The sequence below is a fragment of the Rhododendron vialii genome, chromosome 2a, assembly GCF_030253575.1.
Source record: "Rhododendron vialii isolate Sample 1 chromosome 2a, ASM3025357v1".
NCBI classification, from domain to species: domain Eukaryota; kingdom Viridiplantae; phylum Streptophyta; class Magnoliopsida; order Ericales; family Ericaceae; genus Rhododendron; species Rhododendron vialii.
The window spans coordinates 775,431-787,313 of record NC_080558.1 but is presented as its reverse complement, the minus strand read 5'-3'; the positions used below and the strand labels follow the sequence as shown (position 1 = coordinate 787,313).

General features: G+C 38.1%; 1 protein-coding gene across 1 annotated transcript in view; it reads right to left on the bottom strand.

Annotated features, from left to right (window-relative positions):
• Positions 1-3,952: 3,952 nt before the first annotated feature.
• LOC131317647 (glyoxysomal fatty acid beta-oxidation multifunctional protein MFP-a-like) overlaps positions 3,953-11,883 on the bottom strand; it is a 105,234-nt gene continuing 97,303 nt past the window's right edge. The window contains exons 3-19 of the mRNA XM_058347193.1: positions 9,801-9,872; positions 9,642-9,707; positions 9,511-9,567; positions 9,308-9,375; positions 9,149-9,230; positions 8,747-8,802; positions 8,344-8,646; positions 8,179-8,265; positions 7,171-7,345; positions 6,939-7,060; positions 6,599-6,762; positions 6,266-6,520; positions 6,048-6,169; positions 5,809-5,930; positions 5,320-5,468; positions 5,041-5,179; positions 3,953-4,166 (exon numbers count right to left, since the gene is read on the bottom strand). Of these exons, the coding sequence (XP_058203176.1) occupies positions 4,131-4,166; positions 5,041-5,179; positions 5,320-5,468; positions 5,809-5,930; positions 6,048-6,169; positions 6,266-6,520; positions 6,599-6,762; positions 6,939-7,060; positions 7,171-7,345; positions 8,179-8,265; positions 8,344-8,646; positions 8,747-8,802; positions 9,149-9,230; positions 9,308-9,375; positions 9,511-9,567; positions 9,642-9,707; positions 9,801-9,872 (2,075 nt within the window). The 3' untranslated portion in view covers positions 3,953-4,130. The remainder of the gene's footprint in view (positions 4,167-5,040; positions 5,180-5,319; positions 5,469-5,808; positions 5,931-6,047; positions 6,170-6,265; positions 6,521-6,598; positions 6,763-6,938; positions 7,061-7,170; positions 7,346-8,178; positions 8,266-8,343; positions 8,647-8,746; positions 8,803-9,148; positions 9,231-9,307; positions 9,376-9,510; positions 9,568-9,641; positions 9,708-9,800; positions 9,873-11,883) is intronic.

The window sequence follows — 11,883 nt, the reverse complement described above, 5'->3', positions numbered from 1 at the left end:
CAGAAGGGACAACTAATTGCCAGACATGTGATTAATTAATTGATTTCTTTTTTCGGGTTTCCTCGCAAAGAATAAAAAGCAAGAAGAAGGAAGAAGAAGATGTTTCCTGCACCCTCGGGTTTTCACACTTCTAGTTCTAGACCTCTCTCTCCGGTTGTGTTTTCCGATGGCTCCCTGTGCTGCCATTTTATCCAGCTAGCGTAAAACACTGTGTTGTGTCGCGTCGTGTCGTTTCAAATTTCGACACTCATAAAACATGGCCGAACACATTTTTTTAAAATCGGCGAACGTAATTTGTTATATGCATCTGTCAAGAAATCCTTCTCATCATTTCACTAAGTGGAGGTTCGCGTAAATTTATTCGAACATTCTGAATTATACATACCCTCCAAATTACTATCAGAATTAGATGCTGCCCTGTGGATATATATTTTGTTATGTTGAACGAGAGAAATTTTTGTCTTTACTTTGGCTGAAGTTGGTAGAAATACATGCACCCTAGCTCATTTTCCTATCTTAATTATTCCATGCCAGCTAATGAACACTTTTAACACGTAAACATGTGTGGGCGACGAACATGCATTTTAATACATATGGCAAATAATTTTTGTTCTTTATACGATTGCTATTCTTTTTAATTGCATGTATATATGTGCATGCATCACAGAGCATACGCGGCAATAAGAAAAACGTAGAGCTAATTGGAATCTGAGAAGGAAATTTGGGAATCTTGTCTTTATGCAACTCTGTGGTCGTTATGATTGATGCGGAACGATTGTGTGTTCAACAATGCTTCTATGTTGGTTTGGGATGTGGCGGACTTAATCAAAACAAGGGTGGCCATGTGGATGAGGACGAAGCACGACATCAAGTTATATTCAGTGGACGACTTTAAGGGGTATTTGGATGGGATTTGTAGTCTGAAATTGTAATTTTCCTTTGAGGTGTTGTCATCCGACCCTCTGTTGGATGTTGTTCTGTTATGTTTTTTTGAGATGCACCTTGTGTTTCTCTTTTTGTTGTCCCTCGATGTACCCCTTTGACATTAATAAAATCCTTTGTTTGCCGAGAAAAAAAAAAAAGGGAATCCGAGATTTATGAATTTTCCACAAATCCAATATCCCTCTATATAACTCTACACACTCATAATCAGATCTGGTACATAGTTCATGCAATATAGGGTACGTTAAAGATGTTAAACCAAAAGGTTTGGTCAAGTAGATGCGAGAAAACTAGATAATAAAGGTGCTTGTCTTCTATTAGATCACATGTTTGAATTTTACGGAAACCAAACATTTTAAACATCTTCATTCGAGGGTTACGTTTAGAGCATTGAAATTAATCATTGTGTGCACAATCTGATATAATATCCGATTATATATAGAAAGACATGTTTAAGATTTTGGAATTAATAATGTCAAAACTGTTTTACCATATTAGGACATAATCCTCTAAGTTTGTACAATTCAGCACCTTGGTCTTAAGTATTTTTTTTTTGGTCTTAAGTATGTTGTACATTCGAAAATGCATTAAGACAGGAAATTCAAAGGCAAAAGATTTACCATTGAGGTATGGGATGAATATCAAAAATAAAAAAAGGGTATGGGATAGTATATGAAAACATTTCATAAAAGTGTCTTTGAATCTTTCATTTTCTTTTCTTGGACGCTTTTACGGAAAGTTTTCTTGTATCTTAACATTTTCGTTTACCATTATGGAAGACATTATGCATGCATATTTTAGAAGACATGCGCATGCGTTGAGATGTTTCATAGGTAGATGATGGAAGATAAGGTCATATATATATATATATATATATATATATATATATATATATATATATATATATATATATATATATATATATATATATATATTGAGACAAAAGGGACAAAATATATATATATTTGAGGACTCATGATTAATTAACCTTCAGCCATCCGAATCATGCCATCCGTTCCACGCCATTATTGATGTCTTTTACAATAGCTTTTAGCAACCAGTATGTATCAACCCGAAGGGTTAGCTCAAGCAGTGGAAAGGCCGGAAGTCTGCACCATACAGATATATATTGAGTCTCTGGTTTGACTCTCGCCAAAAGTATAATCATTTGGGTCAGGCTGCAAAAGTTTCTCGTGAATTTATTATTTTTTATGTAAATGACTCGTCTTTGACCAAATCATGTAAAGGATTTGTTGAATTACACTTAAATTAACCCGGACACTTCATGACACTCTAATAATTCAAGAAAACAACAAAAAGGAAAATCTACACATGACAACTCATATAGATCTCAACAATGCACAATTAACTCATGCACATTTAAGCCGTACAACAATATCTGCAAATCTTGTAAGTATTTGCAAGAGGCCAGTGGAGGGTAAGACAAACAGCTAGCAAACTTGCATGCCATCATTTTAAAGAAGCAATTTATAACCTCAACAGACAGCAGGGGCACAATGCAGGACACGTACACCACCAGACCCGACACATTGTGTAATGTCTGAAACAGAATGTACTGTACAAGCAATTTATTTATTTGACTTGATCGATATCGACTCAGTTTCATGGTAGCAAGTTATCCCTACAGTGAGATAGGGCACAGCTGGACGCTGCTGCTGTGATTGCTCACAGTAATCCCCGCTTCCGTTCCTCAGTAGTAGTACAAGGTACCCTTACAGTTGCAATATCGACGAAATTTCTTTGATTATTTCTGTTAGACCCGACCTAAGTCACATAATAATAACCGTATGCATGATCGAGCAAAAGTGCAAGCATGAAAGCTTTCCAAAAACATCTCAAACTACAAAAATTCAGAGCGGAGCTGAATCCGATGAGTAAAGGATTATATCATGACTAAGGATCCGATCATAATTTAAACCTTCACTTTGACTTCCTTCATATTAACTTCAGGCACACGTACGTTTGCGTCACTGATGTTTTCATTATGGAGCAGTAATAATACTTTAGCTGCTGCATGCATGCATACGCTTTGAGCAGATAAACATTTATGGATGCACATGTTGGCCCAGAAATTGAACAGCCAAAATTTAAGAGCTAGCTAGCTAGCTAGCTTCAGCACATGCAAGTACAAATACAAGTAGCGTAGCTAGGGTGAATTTATCTACGTACCCACGCACATGGAAGTGCCCAGCCTTTTTCAGATACAGCAAGCAACTTTCGGCTAATTTTACCTTCATTTTAATGACACGATAAATGGCTAGGTATTAGGTAACGTGAATCAGTGAATGTATCACGGTCGGTCATAAAGGAAGACGGATTCATAAAGTAGTAGATGAAGCATTTTCTACCGAGTGAGATATCCGAAAGATCAGATCAAAAAAAATATATATATATATCCGATTGACCAAGGTTCGAGTAATTGGGTCAGGTCGCAAGAAAGTAATTTCTCGTGAATTTCCTAGTCCTGTAGTGAATAGCTCCTGCCTTAAGATTTCAGACACTCTCTCTCTCTCTCTCTCTCTCCATATTTGTACTGTGCATTACTCAACAAGCAACAACCATACTTGATCGTTGCACTCTGACTCAGCAGCTTAGCTTGCCTATAGATATGTACGTAGTTGCACGAAGTATATATGGTAAAATATTTTAAATATAATGGGCGGTTCAAATCATCTCTGTGGACCCGAGGTGAGCCCCCACAAAACTCACATGTGCATCATACATATCGTGCTCATATGTACCCATAGCTTTTTCCGTAAAATATGCTGCTTAGCTGACAGAAAATCGGCCGTGATGAGCACGAAAAATTATCGTACTTGTCAACAGGAATTAACACAGAAATCGCCCGGTTGTTAAGCAAGAAAAACATCTTTTAACCACCCCAGAAAATGACGAAGAGATAAGCTTTTGTATGATAATCCATATTTTTGTTAAGATATTCAATAAAATAAGCTCATTAACAATCGCAAACAACGAAAATCATCCCATATCTGAGAATAAAACGAATTTTCATTTGAAGATGAAGATCTAAATCACATTGCTTCCTTAATTTAACTCTATAAGCTCTCAACTTCAGCATCATGAAAGAAAGGGAAAAGAAAAGCGAAAGAGAACAGAAAATCACATGCCAAATTACCTACGATTACGATGCAACTGGAAAATAAAATTTACAGGCGAGATTTTGCTTGACCTTCCGGAGAACTCTGCAAAGATAAGGTCGAAAGGTTATAAGTTAAAAACTAGTATCAGCAGAAGACACATCCACAAGTCAGTTAGCACACTAGTAAACCAGTAAATTCATGAACCCTTCGGCTCACAGCCAGAATCTTCCTTCAGTCGCTTATTCCCACTGAAATCATATGTCAAGTTCATCTCTTTTTGCACGGACCGAAACATTTAAGAATAAATGAGAAGAGTGTTTAGAAGCAGGTAGCTTATTCCAATTTTTGGATTGTGTACCCCATGTGTCCTAAGGTATGTAAGACATGCTATTCGCAATGTATGGAGTACCCATGCTGGACATTTGATACTCAATAATGGTTTAGCATATGTCAGGAAGCATATCTAGCACTCAAGTTTCTGCAAAATTATGCGTTATACTCTCCCAAATCCCAATATGCCAAGAAATTGTGACTATGGAACCCCATAAACCATAATTTATCTTAGGAAAAAGAAATACTGCACCACAAAATACCAATATTTTGCAGTGTCTCCAAATCAATATTACGAGAACTAGATGAATCCGACCCGCACATACCCGTCCCTGACTCTAGGTAACATAACCCATCAGACGGTGCTGATAAAAAAAAAAGCCCATCAGATGGTGGACTCCGCACTCCCAAGGAGCAGACTGCAAGTAGTCCTGTGCTCCCTCACACCTTCCAGAAACTTCTCATCCCCAGAACATAGACCTACAAAGGTCATCTTAGTGGGTGAAAACATGAACTCTGCATATTTCTTTGAGTTCTATGGTCAAAGATGTCCTTGCCCATTAGCTGTCACTAACGATGGATAACCTAACAACAATTACTTCATTAATCTAATACTCAAATAAAAACCAATTTTCAGAATTCTCACCAGAGGAGCCCCCTTGGCCGCTCGTTCAGCCAAGTAAGAACAAGGTTTGAAGAATCCTCCATACATGTTAGACCATTCTTCCAATCTCGAGCAAATATACGTTGATCCAAGAGAGTCTGCCCAGAACATGATCCCTCCCCTAGTCAAAGATCACCCCAAGTTGGTTAGAACAACTCAAAGTTGAGGTACGTGGGAATTGGCAAATTTGTTTCAAGTAGCATGTAGAAAGGTTTAAATCAACTGAGCATTCAACCCTTTTAATGTCGTGAAATCACAAACCTATAAGGTGGGAATCCCATGCCCATGACCGCTGCAATGTCCAGGTCTGCTGCTTTGATTGCTATTCCTTCAGCAAGGACTCTGCAGGCCTCATTCACCACAGGGAAGAATGTCATCTCCACAATGTCCTTATCGGACAACTTCATCAGCTACAGCCAAGTTCATTTGCACCAAACTCAGAGAACAATATCGCAATTATCGCACAAGCATGTTGTAAACCGTCATAGGCAAAAACACTGAAATCACAGAGTAAATCTGACTCTTCTTGTCATTCAATACTCATAATATTAATGCACCACAATTTTGTGAGACAAACAAGTGAGCTTTTTGGTTTTAAAAAAGCTGACATTTTTAGACAAGCCAAACATGAAGCCTTACACCAACTGTATAAGATCTCATTGCGAATCTCCTGACTTGGCAATGAAGGTGAAACACCAATCCTATCTTTCAAACTCACAAGGATTCGACTACCAGAGAGAGAGAAGAGACCTTAGGTTCAACATCAACACCAGAAATCTCCCTTGCCTTCTGGATAAATTTCTTTAATTCCGGATCAGGGCTGGCCTTGCGTTTATCGTTGTAAACATAGAAACCTTTGCGAGCAGTTTCACCTGAACCAAAGTGCCATGGGAGTCCAAAAGCACTCATTATTAAAACAGAATCCAAACAAATAAAGGAACGGGTAACATTAGTCACCCAAAAAAGATTCAAGCGATAGAGAATTCTACCAGCTCTCTTATCCTCCTGCATGATTGGAATAAGCATTGATATATACGTTCTTTCAGGAAAATTCTGAACATATTGTGCACCTGTTGCAACAGCAACTCCAAAACCAACCAGATCACACAATCTGTTCATGGATTTGAAGCCAGCTCAATGTAACACATTAGCCAAATTTATAAAGCCAAGGCCAAATTTATAAAGCCAAATTCTGAACATATTGTACCTGAATGGACCCATGGGCATTCCAAATTTGGCAATTGCCCTATCAATCTGATAGAGATCTGCACCACGTTCAACAAGCAAAATGGCAGCCATTGTGTAGGGGAAGAACATCCTGTTAACAGCAAAGCCTGTGCAATTTCCGACAATGACTGGGGTTTTCTTTATCTTTTTCCCAACATCAAGTAAGTCGACAATTGCTTGTGGACATGTCTTCTCAGTACGAACAATTTCCAGAAGTGGCATTACGTGAGCTGGGCTGCGTCATAAGAAAACACCAATGGTTTAGCCTATGAAGTTACCAAAAGAACAATCAAAGTATCAAACCAGAAATTACCTGAAAAAATGGGCCCCAATAATCCGATCATGTGACTTGGTCTTCTCCCCAATCACGTTCAAGTCAATTGTGGAAGTGTTACTTGCAAGTATGCAGTGTGGGGGACAGTACTTTTCAAGATCAGCAAAAATTTGTTGTTTTAAAGAGACATTCTCAATAACTGCCTGTAGAAACCAAACAATAAAAAAATAAACCAGCAAAATTTTGTTGCTTTAAATAGACATTCTTGTTCAGGAAAAAAAGGAGAGATTCTCAACAACTGCTTGTTTCAGAAATCTATGAAATGTGGAAAAAAAGGAAACCAAACACTGACAAACTGAAGTAACAATATTTTGCTTACCTCTATGACCATGTCTACGTCTTTAAAGCTTTCATAGTCAAGGACACCCTTGAGAAGAGAGAGGGTTTTTTCAAACTTCTCTTGAGTTATTTTCCCGTTCTTAACACGGCTTTGCAAATTAGCTGAATAACAGGAATAACCATTAGAATTCAGAAACCATAGAAACTAAGGAATAGCGAGTTTGAAGAATTTAAGCACAAAATGCAATTGAAACACAAAACTCTGGCCTCACCTTCAACTCTATCTATACCAGCCTGCAGAAACTTCTCATTCACTTCTTTCAGGACCACAGGATAGTTACCAAGAATCAATGCTGTTGCTATTCCAGAGCCCATTAATCCACCACCGAGAATAGCTACCTTATTTATTCGTCTTGGTACTAGACCCTGATCAGTGATTCCGGGAACCTGGTCAACATTGCAAACACAGGGTCACGGGAAATTAAAGCGGAGAATTTTCGCACTGTCACCTTCTGTCTATCAGACCAAGAAAAAGAGAGAGGGGAAAATCTAAACTGTGACATAATCTACGATAGCTTTCTACTAAAATATCCACGGTAAAATCTAAACTGTGACATAATCTACAATGGCTTTCTACTTTTTTTATTCGGCACATACTTTTGAGAACAATATGTTAAGCTCATGTAGAATTTCTTAATCTCTTCCAAAATGTATTTCGCAGTCGCATACACATATTCAGAAACTCAGAATCAAGTTGGATATAATGATTCTCTTAAAATGTACACAACCAAAATTACAAGTTTGTTTCAACACTATCAAGTACCATGCACCAAACACAACTCCTTTAGTGGTTCATTGGGCAGCAGCATTCATCTTCCTAATTACATGCACACTAAACCAAGTCAAGTAAGAACATCAGAGCAAGGATAACAACTTTTTGCCTCCAATCACTATATGGAAAATCCAAACGAACGAATCTCTTCTTCCATGAATTTCAAAATAAAGAAGCCAGTTCCAAATTTACCCCACTGGTCCACATTAATTAAGGACTCAAAAGAGTCTAAAGTTGGTATTTCCATATTGAATAGCAAAATACCTCAAATTCAAGTAATGCATTAGCAGAAGTGTGATAGAAGTCATAATTCTTAAACCTCACTTCTAAGTGAAGGACTGGACAATTGCTATCATCCATCAAAAGATAAACCTATTGCTTAGGCTATTTCCAATTTAAACTACAAATACAGTGGCATCAATTGTGAAAAGTTCTAAATTTGTCATACCCGTGAGGTTCCACGTTGAGCAAAGAAGACGTGGATCAAGCTCTTGCATGTATCTGTATGTACAAGCCCTTGGCTCTCTTCAGCTTCCTGCCAATATCACATTAAATTACTGCTAGCTACCAGCAATTCTGAAAGAAGCAAAAGAGAATTGAGAGAGTTCAGAACCTTCCGAAGCCCGGCACGGGGCCCAGAAACTATACCAGCTTCAATAACATCAATGCAAACTATTGGATGCTCGAGATTGGGAGCTTGTTTCCGGGCCTGAGCTCTAGCAAACTTAAGTATTTCCCTTGCCTCACCAAGAGACTCTATCTTATCAGTCCTGTAAAGGCTAGCAACCCATGGCCTTCTATGCTCCCAAATATCAAGGGCCCAGCGACGTGCAGTGTTTACCAACTCATCTGGTGAGGCTATGGCATCCACCAGACCCAAACTCTGAGCTTCCTCCCCTTTAACCGGCCTGAACGTCTACCAGAGAGAGAGAGCAAAAAATACTGTAAGCAGATTACAGCTACTACACCCCTATTCACTTGGGTAAGTAAGGTAGAGTAAAGCAAGCATAGCGTACCAGCATCATTTCAAGGGCCTTAGCGAGGCCAACAAGGCGTGGAAGCCGCTGTGTACCTAAGACAATTTAGGAGCATGAGTTAACGAACAAGAGGAGAAGTCGGACTTCAGCTAGACTCAACACTATGGCATCATAGCAACAACATCTACATGAAATATTGTGAAGTAACACCAACGCATCTTATTAGAAAACAGTACAAGACATGGAAAATGTGATTTAGAACACAATCCAAGGAATTGAAACCACAGCGCAAGAACATATCTCTAGTTTTAGCCTTTCAGTCCTTCGCTTCCAGCTTTCAAGGTAAGTAAGAAGAAATAGACGAGTAGATTCGTAAACACTTCACTATCACCTCTTCCAACCTCCTGCTCATTGAATAATTGAATTTAAATAGAGCTGTACCTCCAAGTCCAGGGATTATCCCAAGCTGAAGTTCAGGCAAGCCTAGTTGGGCACTAGAAGTGGAAATTCGTGCATGGCAAACCTGGCAAAGCAAATGCACAATATCATTTACAGGAAAATAAGAGAACAGTCACCAGTCCAAAGTTGCAGCAGTCATACCATTGCAACCTCTAATCCTCCACCTAAGGCGAGGCCATCAATAGCAGCAACTGAAGGTTTTCTTGCAGCTGAGAGAAGAGAATCCATGAGAAAAAAAACCCAACCTTCTATTTTTCTATGATTATAAAATACAAGAGAGGTGAGGAATGATGAAATCATGTATCCCAGTAGTATGCCTTCCACTATGTCAGTGAGTAGTATACCTTCTACTATGTCAGTGAGAACCTCTACCGATGCAAAACCAGGTTTTGGTTGTGGAACTGTGAACAACAATAATTTTTCGTAAATACATGTTCTGCAGGTAAAGATGATAAACATATAGCAATGCACATACTCTTTGCCCCTTGCATTCCACCAAATGCAGTTATATCAAAACCACCACAAAACTTTCCTTTAGCACCTGCTCCAGTAACAGAGAAAATAAACATCATATCTCAATCCTCAACATCTCCAATGCTGAACAAAAGGATAGGCAATCATCTCTCCACATTACCAGTAACAACAATTGCCTTCACATCATCTCTATGTAAGGCTTGATCATAATTCTCTTTCAAGCTCTGTAATACTGACAAAACAAAACAAGAAAGAAGGATTAGAGTTGTATAATAAAGAGGAGTTATCCAACTCAGGCCAGAAGAAATCCAATATCCATTCGCTGAAAGAAAAAGGTTGAAGAAATCATGCATCTTGAATGACAAGGGAAGTGTATGCAATGTCCATGTTAAGATAACGAAGAAACTTATACGTACAAGTGTAAATTGTTCTTAAATGAAGAAAGCTAAAAACTTGACTGTGTATGCCAAAAATTTTGAAATCAGCTTCTGTTCCCAAGAGCTGGAGAGAACGAACTTTTGGTACATTGTTCTCCAAACTACTTTTAGAAGACAATGAAAAAAAACCCATATGAGCCACATACTTCTATAAAGTCGCGATTAAAGAAACAAGTACCGTGCACTCCCTACGATAGCTACACAATTGTCAACTTCTTCACTTCAGTTCATTATGAATAAAGAAGCAAAATATGAAATACTCCTCAACCAACTTTATAAAATGTCAAACACCTTCTGGTTTCCAATAAAATACAACATTACAACTACAATAAGTTGATGTTCAGCAGGTGTCCGGGCCACCTAAAGAGCAAGCTATTGTCTAATGAACCCCCAAGCTCAAACAAATGAGAATCCGGTAATCGATGCCCTATAGTAATGGATACAAGAAGCAGATAAGAATCTCCCTCCCTCTCTTGTGCGCGGGCATTATGCTGCCAATATTTTGCAGCCTTCCTAGGATCTCAGGTAAGAAAACTCTTCACTTCCCAATTAATTAACTCTGTTAGATAACTGCATATATATATATATATATATATATATATATATATATATATATATATATTTTGTTGGGTCATTTCCTAACAGCTTAAGTCTTTAGGACAATAGGTAACTTAACATGGTATCAGAGCTCTCGTTTCTGAGAGGTCTTGGGTTCAAGTATCTCTATTTTCATTTTTCCCCGTTTGCAATATGCTTCTCCCTTTGCATTCTATTTCGTTCAATGTCTGAACTCTGAATGTTTACATCTCCACGAGCAAGACAAGGTTGCACATGAGGGAGAGTGTTAGATAGACATACATTTTTGGGCCATTCCTTAACAACTTAAGCCTTTTGGACAATTGCAAATTAAACAAATTCACCCTTTTTTAAGCAACTCATTACTGCTACTTTTGCGTTAGAAGTTATTCGTTTCTTGGTTTCAGCTCTTGAAAGAAGTGAGAAAATTTTGCATTGCTAACCAACCAAGCATTTCCTTACTTTACCTACTCCACTCCACCTTTTGGAATTCCTTTAAATCCAACAACTTGCTTCAACTACCAAGTATTAAACCAATAAATTCGTAGCTAGTAAGTACTCTGGTCCTCTATTCCATGTTGGGATGTCCCAAAATATTAGTCCCATTTGAAAAGTCAAGTGGGTGGATTTTGAAAATTTAACCTTTGTAAATAATTAAAAATTACTTTAAAAGAGGGATTCAAGGGGTATTAGTGGAAATCAATGCTCATTTTCAAAGGAAACATGCAATTAAATTAAAGCTTATCCCCTTAAGAAGTTGGGATCTCTAAAAGGGAACCAACATTGTGGGACGGAGGAAGTATACGGCATCTCCCCACTCTTCAATAGGTACCAGCAATTACCTCATGAATCAGTCGAATGACACAATACATAGCGCAGAAAATTGGGGCATCATGTATGCAAAATCCCCTCATAGCCTCAGAGTGTGAAGAATAAGCTTATTACTGTAAAAATGGACCAGCAAGCACATACAAAAGCCAATTTAAATATGACAAAAAAATCAAACAAATGAGAACGAAATTGAGATAAAGCAACGTCTTCTGTTATAACTCAGGTGTATGGTCAGCTTAAGCGTAGTTCGACTAATCCAGGACCAATCCCATCGTTCACTAGCGGCGCCATATAGAAATTGAGGTAGAACAACATGAAGGTAATGGATGAGGGAGTGATTCTTGTAAACGTGTAGAATGTAGATACAAACGTATTGATATACGGAGTTATCAATTCATT